This window comes from Zootoca vivipara, chromosome 13, assembly GCF_965207765.1.
Source record: "Zootoca vivipara chromosome 13, rZooViv2.hap1.1, whole genome shotgun sequence".
NCBI classification, from domain to species: Eukaryota; Metazoa; Chordata; class Lepidosauria; order Squamata; family Lacertidae; genus Zootoca; species Zootoca vivipara.
The window spans coordinates 9936245-9951164 of record NC_142596.1 but is presented as its reverse complement, the minus strand read 5'-3'; the positions used below and the strand labels follow the sequence as shown (position 1 = coordinate 9951164).

Sequence of the window (14920 nt, the reverse complement as noted above, 5' to 3'; positions counted from 1 at the left end):
TCATGTAGATGTTTAATTGGCCAGCTGGATAGCATGAGATTTCAGGTGTGGCTCTTTGTCTTGAAGAAGCTGTAGGCCACTGGCTGAAAGCAGCAAGTTCATTAATTGAAGATAGGGGGGCAGCATCTATTTGGTTTCTACTCAAAAAATATCCGCTCTAGTTGTTAAGTCAACAGATTGTTTGAGAGTCACCTGGTGGGTCAATTCTGTTTGTGTGTGTTTCTTTTCCAGCCCACTCCAGTGGGGCCCATGCATGTGGAGTCTGGACAATCTGTAACAAGAGACATCCATGCACATAGGGATCGATCATCGATGCAGCCCCTCCGAAATCAGGTTTGTTAGCATAACATTGTTTTAACTATAACTTTCCATTCAAACCTTTACTGAAACTTTAATTTATAAAGAGGTACATACAGAGAAAAGACTGTTAATTCTGTTTCTTGGGTGGTTGGGGTGGTAGGAAGGTTGATTAATTAATATCCTGTATTTAATCATCTTTCCTGTTAATCTACTTTACTGTATATTTGAACTGAGTGAATGTCACTCAGTGACATTCAGAATGCCATTAGTTTGAACTAATGGTGAATGTCAGACTTTGACGGAAGGAGAGACTCTTTTTGCAAGATAGGACTTTATTCCCCATTGCAGTATTGGGATGGTTTTAAATCTCTCTAGCCATCGTTGTAGTGCAATGATCTGCATTTCTGCTGCAGCACTGGGCTGAGAAGAGAGGTTTATACTTGGACCTATGATGCATGTGTATATATCTATAAACTATGTACACATGTGTGAGAGACAGTGTGACTGCCAGTAGGCTTGGCTAACATTTAAAATGTTTGATAACAGAGACTTGCCCTGGATTCTCCCCCCCCCCCCAGGAAGTCCACTTTGGTATTTACTGCTTTTGGCTTCTGTGCAAACGGTTGGGAGTAGACTTCTCAAAATTAATACTTCTTAATTGCTTTGCTTCTCGGTGCCCACCCTGCAGCGAGCTGACAATGTGCTTTTTAAAATAAAGCATTGCTTTGCTCTGGTTTACCTTTGCCTTTCCTCCTGTCTTTTTGCTCTGTGCTTGCAAATGCCTATGCAGTCTGCATCAGAACGCCGCGGAGAATGGGAAATGGCACCAATGCGACAAGCCAATGCTTTGTTTCTGCAGTCTCACTTAACTTCAGATCGGCATGGGGGATCAGTACAGGTATTGTCCTCCTCTGTTCCACACATCTTTTCTACTGCAGTCACTTTCTTGTAACGTTCATATGCACCACATTCTGGTGCATATTTGGTTAACTTGATGCTTCAGCTAAAATGTATGAATTGCCTGTCACAAGGTATGAGGCAGCACAGTATGAGAACTTTGTCTGTACTCAGAATATCTACAGGACACAGATTTCCTCAGTTTGGTGTCGTATGAGAGTGTTTGGTAGGCAAGTGTGATGTCACCATTTGTCTACGTTGATTCTTTAGACAGAGTTTGTTTCTTTTTTCCAGATTTTGTTTTAGTGTCTTCCGGATACTTTTATTTAAGAGTTAAATTTCACCCAATAGCATAATAGTATTTACTCTTTCTTGTATTCTATACCAGGAACTTTATTTATTGCTGACTGTTCATTTATTGTTGACAGCTTCATTGGTTGTTGTCTAGTGTTCATCTCATCCACTTTCTCCATGCCATGCATGATTTTATACAACTTTGTGATGTCCCCACCCACTTACTCACTTTTAAAAAAGTAAACTAAAAAGCCTCAAACATTATAACCTTGGGAGCAAAAGGTTTCTTTTTTTATAAACATTTTTATTAGATTTTCCACTTTAAATATCCAATCCAATTCCAAATTATACAAATTATGCAAATATCAATTAAACAATTAAACCAAATCTTCCGCCAAATTATACAATTTTAATCACTTCCCATGCTTCAGACTCAGAAGGCCTAATCAACTTATAGTTTACTGCCTTTCTATTCAGTATAGTCCAAGTGGAAATAGATGAGAATTTGTGGAGAGCATACAAGCAGGCTGCTGCTGTCTGGTATCTGGCTACAGCTACCCTGATATCTGCTTCCTCCCCTCACCAATCAGAATTGCTTGAACATTTGGTAAAGAAAAATCAATGCTTCCAAGGTAGTGTTGAAAATTAGCAAACAAAACTAATAGCCCACAGATTCTTAGTATTCTGTTTACCCTCATACATGTGAAAAAAGCAAAGCAAAATCCTTTAAAAAACCCTCCCTCTAAGCAGAGCAAAACTTGTGGACAAACCATGTGCTTCACGTGTAGGTCCCAGCTTCAATCGTTATTTCACTCTGTAGTTGGAGTGTGTATGTTATACGTAGTAGACAAGCCATCACTCCTCAGACAGTTTTATCCAGGAAAACTTTGGTCATGCACACTATATGTATATTTTGATCACCTGCACTGCTTTCTTTCTTTTTGATGATGCTTCCACTGATTATTTCAGAGCACTGTGGATCTTCTCTGTCATTGGAACCCTCTTGATCCCAAATCAGGCTAGAGGTGTAAAAAATTAATGCCTTAAGATTCATAAACTAGTAGTCTGCAGAATTCATTCTATGTCTCACACATTTTTTAAGTATCTCCTAATCAGGTCAAAAAGAAACTGCTGGAATGTTTGCAGAGAACTTACAACCCAGGTCATAGAATGAACTTCCTTTCTGAGCACCAAGTTTCCTTTTCAGTTAATTTAATGTGCCTATGCGTGTGACACAAACGAGGACTATGTTTTCATATTAATGTCGGGGCTTTGTTTCTATTATTTTAAGGTGGTAAGCTCGACCAATGGTGAGTTGAACACCGATGAACCAACAGGAGCACCTTCCAATGTACAAATTGCAGCACGTACTGATGTGGAAGTAGTGGAGGAAGCTAAGTATGTTTGCCATGAAAGCAGTTTCCCCCCCGCATCATTTGTGTGTCAAATCAGTTTGTGTGTTCCTGTGTTTGATGCCTATATCTATAACCTGCTATCAGATGCTTTGTTTTTGCATGATAACCTCAGTGCTGCTGCTGATGGTCAGCTTCTTTTCACTTGCACTGCCCAGGTAATGTTGCTGTTGGCCAGAGCATGCATTGCAAATTAGTATTTCAGAAGACTTTGCAAGTGGCATGTACAGTAAACGTCCTCTGAGTTAGGGCTATAGTTTCTGTTTGTCAGACTGTATGCACATAACTAGTGCTGGGGATGCAGAAGCCAGAGTCCCTCTTTCTCCCTCATTCTTGAAGTCTGAGCCTATGCATCTGGATCCTTTTAGGTTAACCCGTCAGACTGTGAGTAACTCCTTTTTTGCTATGGAAACACGTAAGGTAACTTTCTTTATAAGCTGCCTGCTGAGTGTTGAAAGGTATTTTGTTGAGGGAATAATGCCTTGGCTGTTTTTCCATCTCCACCATCCGGTGGCACTTTGCATGATCTTCTACCATTACGTGAACCATGATGTGGAATCTTCTCTAGGTAATCAGCAGTCCTCTTTTCTTTATAAATGAAGTCAGCACACACCTACTGCATTATCATGGGAAGGAGGTTCCACAAAGGCTTCATAGATCAAGGCATAGCAGATTGACTGACTTGCCTTGTGGCTACTGAATGTCTCAGCAATCATACGCTTCTTGGCAAGCATTGTGATCCTTTATTTCCTAGGCTGGAAATAGCCTAAAATTGCTTGTGAGAAAAGCAAGTCTAATTGTTCTTCAGGTGTGAATCTTCAGCTGAGAAGTAATCGCCTAGCATTCCATTACCCAAGAAATGTGTTATCATTCTGCGAACATTTCTGTCTTCAGCCATAAGGAGAGCTTCATAGCTGCCTCAAGCTTCAGAAATGCAGGATTTGAATGTATTTAAATAAAATTGTCCTTGTGGCAAATTTAATAATTGTGTGTTGCATTACCAGATAAGCCTCTGTTCCTCTGCAGGGGAACAATATATTTCAGCAGAAGGGGGTGGGATGAGATATTAACTACTTTGGATTTTTATTGTTATATGATACAGAGCTTTCTGCCTGAGTTTCTTTTGACAGCAGACTAGCTTCCACCAAGTGCTGCTCAAGTGAACTGGGCTTCAGTACTTGTACTTCGCTTTGGATACTAGCTTTTAATAAATTGTTCAGCTTGTTGCTCTATGCAAGACAGCCTTTCCTTTGGTGCTGCAGCATCAGCTAAGTTAAGTTAGGCCATGTCCATGGAGCCTAAAAATTAAGACTCCAAAATGTCCCAAAGGACATATTCTCCTGTGGTGGACTTGTTGCTGCAGCTGTGACAACAGCAATATCTCTGCGTGTTAACTTGAAAATAAATCACACTACATTCATTGAGTTTTTTACTCCCTAGTAAGCATGCTTAGGATTGCCTCCTTAGTGGGAGATGCCAATAAAATAGCATTACTGACTTTGATTTTACAGCTGAGCTATGTGAATAATTGTTTTCTTCTGCAGTAAATATGAAAGTTAGGGACATTTAATGTTGACTGTGGAATTGGGGAAGGTCCTGTGGTTACAACATGGTGTACCATATCTCCTCTACACTTGACCCTTCCATGGAAATTGCACATTCAAGCTTTACCCACAATTTCCTGGGTATGCTAAAAGTTTCCAAGATATTTGAATTCACACAGACATCTAGTCAACATGATACTTCAGTTGAAAAGTACAGCTATACAAAGGAAATGACTGATACCGCAGTCTTATTAATTTCATAGGGCTTAGGGGCAATTAATTATGTATAGAACTGATGGGAGAAGTTGTGTGTTTGTGTTTAACTTGTATAGTAAAATTTGGAAAACTGAAAAAGGCTTTTACTTGCCTCTAGACAAGATGCTGTCTCTTCTCTTTCCTCACTCTGCCTTTACTCTTCCTTTCTGCCTGTTCATCTCCCAGCCATAGATGATCTTTATTTACTTATTAAACCATCAACTTCTAACAGACCATTCAAATGTTGTCTACCTCAAGCTGTGTGACTTTTAAGACCCCTGTTTCTGTGTGTCTCCAGACTTATTCTTACTAGTGAAGCCTTTCTGTCTGCTCTTTTTTCCCTTGCTGTGAATCTCCTGTTCAAATAATATAAGATCTCTTGGTGAATTTCTATCCAGACCTTTTCCCATTTCCCTCCATATGCACAATTCCCTAGTTTTGTCATTAATCAGTTTCTCTATCCTTCATATATATATGAAAGATGCTCACTACCTTCAATCATGCAACCTGATCTCTTGATCCATCCTTTCCTACCCCTGCTTTTCTCTCTAGCTATCTTCATTTGTTCTGTGCTGCCTAGTTCCTTATCATGGGCTTTCAGACATACAAATATTTCTCAGTCCTTATTTCCGCCTTATATTCATCCTTTCCCCACTTTCAGCTGTCGCCCAGTACCTTTCACTGCAGAATTTGTTCAGCATTTTGTATGATCATGTTTACCTTTTGACCTCCAACTCCTTCCTTTACTCTTTTCAATCTTATTTTTGCTAGATTAACTTCACCGAAACTGCTTTTACCAAAGTTTTCAATACCTTCTTCTGGCCAAACCTTAGAGTGGCTTGCATTCTAATTAAACAATCTGGTATTACAGTCATGTCAACTTTCCCTTAAATATATTGTTTTTGCCGTTTTTGATCCTCCTTAAGTTCTTTTTTCCTTTTTCTTTATCTTATTCCTTGGCTCATAATAGAGCTCTACTTCCATTCAAAATGTAGCCATTTGCCTCTGGTTGCTTGCATTTAGCTCTCATTGCTTGTGCTTACTACACATATACAAATAAAAAATCTCTCTTTTTAAAACTCTGATTATCAATTTCTAATGAATTCTTTTACTCTGATTGCATTGCTAACAACTCCTGTATCCCAAACTAAACAACATGGTAAGAATTCAGATATCAGTTTCAAGAACCGAAGAAGAGTCCTACTGGATCAAAACAAAGGCCTATGCAGTCTAGCATCTTGTCTCCCATAGTAGCCAATCATATGTTTATGGGAAGCCCACAAGTAGGACATGCGGGCAATAGTCTTTTCCTGCTGTTGTTTTTCAACAGCTAGTTCTCAGAGATAGGATCTTTTCAGATACAGTGGTACCTCGACTTACGAACGACACGACAACCGAATTTTTCGACTTACGAATGGGGGTAATGGCCACGCGCTTACGAATGTCTCGACATCCGAAAAAAACTGTGGCGGTTATAGATAGGGATTTTTCGACTTACGAATTTTTCTATTTTCAATGCATTCCTATGGGAAATCACGTTTCCAATGGCGTTTTTCGACTTATGAATTTTTCGACTTACGAAGGTGCCTACAGAACGGATTAAATTCGTAAGTCGAGGCACCACTGTACTTCCTCTCCTGACTACCTGTCCCTAGTTGTTGTTGGCAGAAATTTGATAATTTCCCAATCTCACAAGACTGCAAACTTGCGGACATTGAATGCTTCCCTTTCTTGTTGTCTTAATACTGCTACTGTTTCCACCTCTAAAACTGTTTTAAACCATCCATGGTATTGCATCCTCTTTTTGCCGGCTAACGTAGCTGAAAGTCATCCATTGTCTTAAATCTCTTTTCCAGCTTCCTTTGTCACTTTCCACACCAGCTTTGTCTTTTGTAGCCTTTAAATTTAAAGGCTCTCCATTATTTTGCTCCAGACCATAAGCTTATTTGATGTTGTCCCATCTATTTTGGTTTCTTTTCCACTGTCAGCTATGTTCTGCCTAAGTTAGACTGCAAATCCTTTGTGCCAGAAGTGTTACTTCTGCTTTCTCCAGCACGTGCTGAAACTTAAATAACACAGTACTGGTGGTAATAATTTATTTCCAAGGCATGTAGGGAGACTCCTTCTCAAAATTATAAATGAAGTTAAGGAAATGTAGGGGTATTGTTTTGATCAGTTGCCATGTTCCATCAAAGCACTTAAGATATTTGCATTTGAACCTTTTTAGCCAGCTATCTCTAAGAGTTTCCTTGCAACTTAAAAGGTTCAGAAACTTTCTTGCTCCTGTCTGCCAAAGTCCTCTAAAGCACATTCCCGTCAAGGATGATTTTCTGATGCTCTAACATAGTTGTCCTAGATAGTTGTGAAAACTTTGTCTTGAAGCAACAATCCCTTGTGATAGCTCTTCCCTGGTTAGTTGCAGAAGGTTCAGGTGGAACCAGGTTTGACTAGGCAGGTAGACGCCGTGTGTATCACAGATCTGCACTGCATGTTTGCATGACTTGCCATGACATGCTTCCATCTCGCCTCTGAACTAATGTCTCCCTACCTTTCTGTGTTTTTATTTGTCTTTCTTTCTTTCTCCTCACACTGTCTATTTTAGCTGCCTGAAAATGCTCAACTTGTGGTGAGTCACTCTCTCCGGTTCACATACAAGGGGGCGTGAACCAGACCAAATCTGGTCAAATCTGGCCAAATCAAAATAAAATTAATGGAAGGGGTGGGTGAGCTGCTCAGAGTCCTTGGACTGTCATCCTAACACACCAAACACTTGTCTTTTAAGTTTTACTTGGTGAACAAATACTGGTACTTGAAATTAGGAAGTGTTTGGAGCTAGAGGCAATAAATTTCCTATGCAATTTTCTCTCTACTTGCACACTTTTGTCAGTTGTCAAATTTTTGTGGCAGAGGCACAACTGTCCTGAAAGCACTGCACTTGTTACAGAGCTAGAGTTCTGCTCTTTTCAATCCTGATTTCTGTTAGCAACTTCGTAGTAAATATGTGGCTTGGGTGGGCGTTGCCCATTGCTTCGTATTTCCAGAGCTAGGCTCCTACAGTAAGAAAATAGTAATTATTCTGGACTGAGAACCAATAAACTATTTTCTGAACTACATCTACCAGTAGGCTGCTTATACCAGACACAGATCAAGGTACTTGACTTCCTGTTGCTTCCTGCAGTTTGTGGGGAAGAGTTAGTTTATAACCTTCAGCTTGTAAAATTGTGCCCTCCAGGTGTTTTGAACTCAAATGTCTGTCGGCCAATGGCCATACTGAATTCTGAAACATCTGGAGGGCACCAGGTTGCAGAAGGTGGGTTAGAGCTTCATATTTTGTTGTAGAGGGTGAGGATAGGACAAGGAAGCAACCTATGTGATGAGGGCTGTTTACAAGTTGGAGAAAAGCTACCACTCTCACCATTGTGATTATCACTGATACTTGTTTTTATGTGTGCCCCAAACTGCAGCTGTTCTCTCAGTGTGTGAACAAAACGAATCCATAATGTTTCATGCCAGAGTCTAACCTTGAATGCACACGAGTCCACTCCCTTACTGAAGCTAAGCAGGTCTGGGTCTGGTCAGTTCCTGTATGGGTGACCACCCGGGATTTGCATGTTTGTCACCATGTGCCATTTCCCGACAGAGGAAAGGCAAGCTAGGGTCCAAACATTTATAAAATTCTGTCTTGCACCTATTTTGAGCCCTGAAGGGGCCAGAATAAGCAAGAGTTTTCTTGTCAGAGCTGCAGAAACCAAGATTCACAGCTGAATGGCTATGGAGATAGGTTTACTTGCTTTCTGGCTAGTTTTGAGTGTCACTTAGACACAGCAACAAGGGGCAAAACCTCCCCTACCTGTTCTGATGCACCAAGCTTACCAACTCTGCTCCTCTTCCTTTCTAGCTGGGCTCTCATAGTTGTAAAAGACTACATACTCCTTTCTGTGTAAGAGATGTCACCCTCATACATTTTAACCTGAACTCTCTCATGAAGAAATGATAACGTTAAGATTTTATTGCAGTGAGGTCTGTAATGCTACTGCAAATGGCTAAACAAATTGTTACCTTTCTGAGCAGCAACGTGTGATTTGGGGCCATGGTCCACGAAGTTTATAGTCACCACCAATCCCACTCCTGTATTTTCTGTCTTCTCTTATTGTGTGGGATATGGAGAAAGTAGGAGTCCTGCTCTTTCTTTTCTGCTTGAAAACTGCAGTGGAGAGGAATCTGTGTGGTGTTGGGTGTCCTACTCACCAAATGGGCAGGGTACACTCTCAGAAGGTGACTTCTAGATGCTCTTTGGAAGAAATGGTAATCTAAATTAGTGCCTCTCTCTTCTCTGGGGCTTTGTAAAGGAAGGGATGCCTTTTTTTATGAAATGGGAATGTTTTTCCTGACAACCGGACTCTTCAAAAGTAGGTGAGAAGCTTGAGATGTCTGAAATGTGTGGAAAGAGGAGTGTTTTTAAGGAACCAGCTGCCCATGAGGATTCTGTATTGAGTCCGTCATAGGGTCTGCTGCAGCCCTTGAGTCTCTTCCTCCTCTGGCTATATATGGAAAGAAAGCAGCCAAAGGAAGATGGCTAATTCAGTCTGTAGAGCATGCAACTCTTAATCCCAGAGCTGTGGGTTCAAGCCCCACTTGGGACAAAAAGATTCCTGCACTGCAGGGGGTGGACTAGATGATCCTTGTGGTGCCTTCCAGCTCTACAATTCTCTGATAGTGTCAAAGTAAACTATATAATTTATTGCATAAAACATCAAATTCAAAGTTAAAAAGTCAAGGTTAATGAGGCACTTCCACCAGGGGAAGAAATTACTGTTCTAACCCATGAAATCTAGAGCCCTGAGAATATTGTGGCTGCTCTGTTCCTTCTCCAGCTTACATGTCTTTTGAACACGTTTCTTACTTATAAGGACCTGCTACTGTTGGAGCTGAAAGGGCAGATAACTGTTGTATACCTTGTAGCGGAGAAAAATGGTAGTAATCTTAACAGGTTTGGGGTTGAAATAATGGGGCCTTTTCCTAAGGGAAGTCTCATTTTCCTGTAATCTCTGTTGAAAACACAGCCTGTTGTAATTGCATTTGTAAATTGCATATGTGTTGATGGCACTGGAGAGAGAGAAGATTGAGATTGTTAGAGTGAAAAGTAGAGTCGAGTCGTGTTTTAGCTCAGGTTCCTGCTGCTTTGGGGTACCTTTGCTACTGAACAAGTAAGTATTCATTGCAAGAGGCAAATGTTACTAATGTAGCTTACATTCTGAAAGAATGGATCGCTTGTCTCCTGCTGCTACTGGTAATGATTCATCCTCCCACAACAAAATAAGTTAATTATTGGAGTGTGTGAAAGAACAACGGAACTCTCACAACCCAACATTCAGTCCTGTGTGTGTTCTGTCCTGGAGAGCAAATGCCATTCTTGAGTTTTGACTCTTGGGTTTTAAAATGGTTCTCTTTCAGACTTTTCTAGTACAGTCGTACCTTGGTTGTTGAACGCCCTGGAACTTGGATGTTTTGGCTCCCGAATGCCGCAGACCCGGAAGTGATTGTCCCAGTTTGCGAACGTTTTTTTGGAACCCAAACGTCCAGCGGGGCTTACCTAGCTTCTGATTGGCTGCAGGAGCTTCCTGCAGCTAATCAGAAGCCACAATTTGGTTTTTGAACGTTTTGGAAGTCAAACAGACTTCTGCAATGGATTCTGTTCGACTTCCAAGGTACGACTGTAATTGGGGCATCTGTATGCATATCAAATTTCCACTTCTGGGTGGTATGCAAGTACTTTTAACTATTTTGGGCTATGCTTTATGGCCTCTGTTCTTAGAGAGTTGCACAAGTGTCCCCACTTTAGGACCTAGAGTGTCTTGAACTGAATGCATAGCAAATCTTAGCTTTCTACGTAACGTCCAATGCCACAACACTGTGAGCCCATGAGTTTCAGGCATAAAGTAATTATCCCAGCCTAGCAAACAAAATTGTCCCTGTCCAACAGGACTGGTATCATTATTGTCTATGGAGCGTCTTCCTACAAAAGGCTAGAGAATTCAATTTATGTGGTGGGGTGTTTATGTAGGCGTTTATGAAGGAACCATGGAGCTTGCAGAGCTTAATGTTATGTTCTCTGAGGTTTTGCTTGTTCTGTGTTGGGAGTGTCCCCCCTGCCCCCATTTTATGTGATATACCATCCTTGTTTCTGCTTGCTTGTATTTCTGTGCTGGCTGCAGAGGAAAGTATATGGAAACACAGTGAGCTAGCAAGGGAGGGATGGAGTATTCAGCCCCTTCTCTACCAGGTGCACACTCACTCACTCTATAAAATTCATTATCACAGGCAAATTCTTAAATATAAGGCTAGGATAAACATGCCTAGTGAATTCACTACTGGGCATGAATTTTCCAGTACTGTAATTGGGGTGTTTTAGGCTGTGTGTGTTTTACTTTACCTTTTCACAGGTATATTCCTTGTGTACCGTTACCCCTTTTTGAAGTTATTTTCAGACCTGGACTATATATATGCCAAATGTTTACTCTGTCATCACTGTGGAAGTAGTTTGACCAAATAGTCATATTTGGACTATGATTGTGGATTAGGCCATTATTGAAGTCTGGTTGGGCTGAATGGAACATGGATAGTTTGGAGATGCTGATGCTTGTATTTTTCCTTCCTGATCTGACTATTGCAGAGGGCTCCTGATTAAACTGTAGGCTTTTATATTCATGCATATCCATTCATTTCTATCTCTAGCTACCGTTTTGTTTTAAATATAAACTGTACAAACAAGCGGGCTCATAAAATACAATAGTCTATATCCAGTGTTTTCTGCTGGCGCAAGAATGAGTTTTAATGTTGCACAACAGGTGAATCCCATACAACAATTGCACACGTGGAAATTCATTGCACAACATAGTGTGCTGTCTGTCACACAACAAAGTTACCAAAGGCCTGCGTGTGCATTCTCTGGTTCAACAACTTTCTGCTGGTGCAAAACATTTCACCAGCAGGGCAAGTGTCCTGCTTAGTGACTTTAACTTGGCACTGCATTGCCTACAACCCAGTGTGTATATATTTTTTTCCTAAGGAGGTATAGCTAGCAATAGATGTGCACCATAAAGTGTCCCATAAAGTCCATGGTTATCAACAGTCTTGTAATCTTAAGACATACTTGGCCATACCTGACTCTTTAGGGTGTGTCTGTGTGTGTTTTAAGAGTTCAGAGTTCCTGGGTATGTATTTGCAGTCTTTTGAGCCACATCATGTGCTGTTATTTTGGAATAGCTCCCCACTGCAGCTGTAGGAAGGGCACTTTATTTATTTCTTATTTGCCTACTGCTTCAAACTGAAGTATCGTAAGTGGTTTACACACAAAAATTAAAATATCACAAATACTCTGTGTGTGCTTCAGAGGGGTCTCCCCTTCTAAACATAAGCTGCCTGGGGGAGCTTCTCTTAACCCTGTGCCTGGTGTCTGCCTGTAGCAGGACACAGTGTGTGACGTTGGAGATTTCAGCAGGAGTGCATCTCTTACACTTGTGAGAATATCTCAGATTAGGGCTAACTAAGTGGCTTCCTCCCCTGGCTTTGTTTGCTGAGTTTTTGCTGGGGTCAGAGTGTATGATTCTGTCCATCAGTTTCTGGCGGTGGAAAACTTTGCAATGGTGGATCACTAGTCTCACTGTCCCAGGGAATTTTATCCACAGTTCAAGAATTTAGTCTTAGATCATCTTTTTGTACATTGTCTGATCCTTTAAAAGAGAAAAAACTATTGCTACCAAACCGAACGTGTGCAATAATAGGCCAGCCCTGCAGCAGTTTTGGACTATGACTCCCATTTGACTGGGGCTGGTGGGAGTTGTAGTTCCAAGCAGCTGCAAGACCCCAAGTTGGGAAAGGCTGCAATAGGCTATGGGACTGCCTACTGCCCTGCCTTATTTTGTAGTTTATATCCCTTGGACGCATTTGACCCTTCTCTCATATTTGGGCAGCATTTAAAATGCTAAAATACCTTAACAAGCAATCTGTCTGCCGGCCTGTATTTACTGGCCTCCACTTCCTATTACTGTTTAGGAACAAGTTGGCTTACAAACCTAAAAAATAAATTCAAATTAAAAAAACAACACACACAGTGTAACTTAAGCAGTTGGGCATCTGGAAGCCCCTATAATTAAACGGATTCCAATTTTTTGCTGAATAATAATTTTCACCTAGCAGTTAAAAGTCTGTTTAGGTCTTGATAGGTCAAAACCAGCACTTTAAACTTTGCTCAGAGCAAACCAGAGTAGTTAGTGAAGTTTTTTACTGGAAGCAATTGCAGAATATTTGTACTGTCTGGCAGCATTGCAACATCATTATCTATCTGGGGAGTAGTGTGTGTGTTTAGAAACATGCAAATGGCTTTGCATTATGATGCTGGCCTTCTAGCATAATTGGTGCATTTTATTCAACTTCTATGTGTTTTTGTATGTACCATGCTCAGTCATAATCTTTTGGTTGGACTGGACAAGCTGCATATTTCAAAAGTATACATCTTCCATTGACATGAGTGGTAGGCCACTGTTATTTATTAGCATTTATGGAATCATTTGCACTGCATTAAGAGCTGATACACCCATTTTCTTAAGTGGGGAAGTCAGAACTGGGGCGAATCTCCTTGTATTATTTCTGAAAAACTATGTTCAGGACATGGTTAGCCAGAAATTACACAGTATAGTGAATTTCACAAGACACTTTTGCCATGTGACTATTGGGAGGGGAAACAATTTTATGGCAACTCTTCCACCTTAGAAATTTGAGGTGTTGGGAACATTAGAAGTAATCGCTAGCATATCTACCTCTGCCACTTGTTTGTATAGATGTATACAAACAATGTATACATGTATAGATGTATACATTGTATAGAATGTATACGTTGTATAGAAACTATGAATGTGGGAAACGGGTGTTTTTAAGGAGTATATCGCGTATTCCATCAGTCTTTGTGACTCTCTCTCTCTGTCTCTGCTTCATTTCATAGTGAATTAATTTCATAGGTGAAGGCCACCCAGTGTCCACTCCAGGCTTCTCATAAGAGACTGGTTTGTCTGGTTCTGTCAACCATCCAGCCTGTGTCATCTATAATGGAAGCCATCTGTGCAGCATAAGTCACCCTAGCTTCATGCATGCCTCCCAGCTTTTACAGATCAACTTCCTTCACTTATGTTGTTCATTTTATCATTGATTAAAATACACCATGTCAAAACCTAGATATGTCACCTTCCTGTTTTATTATAGAGTTGTCTTTTCTCTCTGAAGTTTTATCCACTAATGAGATCACATGCCTTATATGGGGCTACCTATGCAAAATAAATCAAATTGTGTACTCAAGGATTCAGATTTTACACCTAAAATTAATTATGGAAAATAATGGGACCCAGGTGGCGCTGTGGTTAAACCACTGAGCCTAGGGCTTGCTGATCAGAAGGTCGGCGGTTCGAATCCCTGTGACGGGGTGAGCTCCCGTTGCTTGGTCCCAGCTCCTGCCAACCTAGCAGTTCGAAAGCACGTCAAAATGCAAGTAGATAAATAGGAACCGCTACAGCGGGAAGGTAAACGGCGTTTCCATGTGCTGCTCTGGTTTGCCAGAAGCGGCTTTGTCATGCTGGCCACATGACCTGGAAGCTATACGCCGGCTCCCTCGGCCAATAATGCGAGATGAGCGCGCAACCCCAGAGTCGGTCACGACTGGACCTAATGGTCAGGGGTCCCTTTACCTTTACCTTTAAGCAACTCTCTATAGCAGGTTAAGTTAGTTCGATCTCTCAAGATGCAGATTTTCTGTGAATAATAATTTTCTGGTAAGGTCTGTGTTAGGGAAATTTGGGTTAGGTAAACAGTTATCATTTGTGGAGTGGATGTTTATGCAAGAACCAGTTGTACCTCTATGCAACCAGTTGTACCTCACCCTTTCTTCTTTGCTCTAAGCAAGGTTGGGGCTATGGGGTTCTCTTCATCCATGAGATGGAACATAGGAGGTTCTGCAGGGACTGCCAGTGCCCAAGGAGGAGATCACGTTTTGTCCACTCCCTGCAATGTCTCCAATTGCAGCTGCTTTGATTACTACTGTAAAAGGTAGTGGAATCCATAGCACTTAATATTGTTAGTGGAAAAACCATTCACTTCTCTGGAAAGGGAAGGATACAGTACATTTGTATTGATGAACATTTTGCCAGCATGTGATATTCTCCCAAATTG

The 14920-nt window shown here is 40.9% G+C and overlaps 1 protein-coding gene across 8 annotated transcripts in view; it reads left to right on the top strand.

Moving 5' to 3' along the window:
• The window catches only part of CSNK1G1 (casein kinase 1 gamma 1), a 53611-nt gene that overhangs the window by 27627 nt on the left and 11064 nt on the right, over positions 1–14920 (top strand). For 3 of the 8 annotated variants that reach the window (XM_088656910.1, XM_035132274.3, XM_088656909.1), the window contains exons 10-12: positions 232–333; positions 1091–1198; positions 2783–2889. In XM_088656910.1, the coding sequence (XP_088513036.1) occupies positions 232–333; positions 1091–1198; positions 2783–2889 (317 nt within the window). Of the gene's footprint in view, positions 1–231; positions 334–1090; positions 1199–2782; positions 2890–13703; positions 13932–14920 lie in introns of those variants that run through there. The other 5 variants (XM_088656913.1, XM_035132276.3, XM_088656912.1 and 2 more) reach the window with 3 other exon arrangements.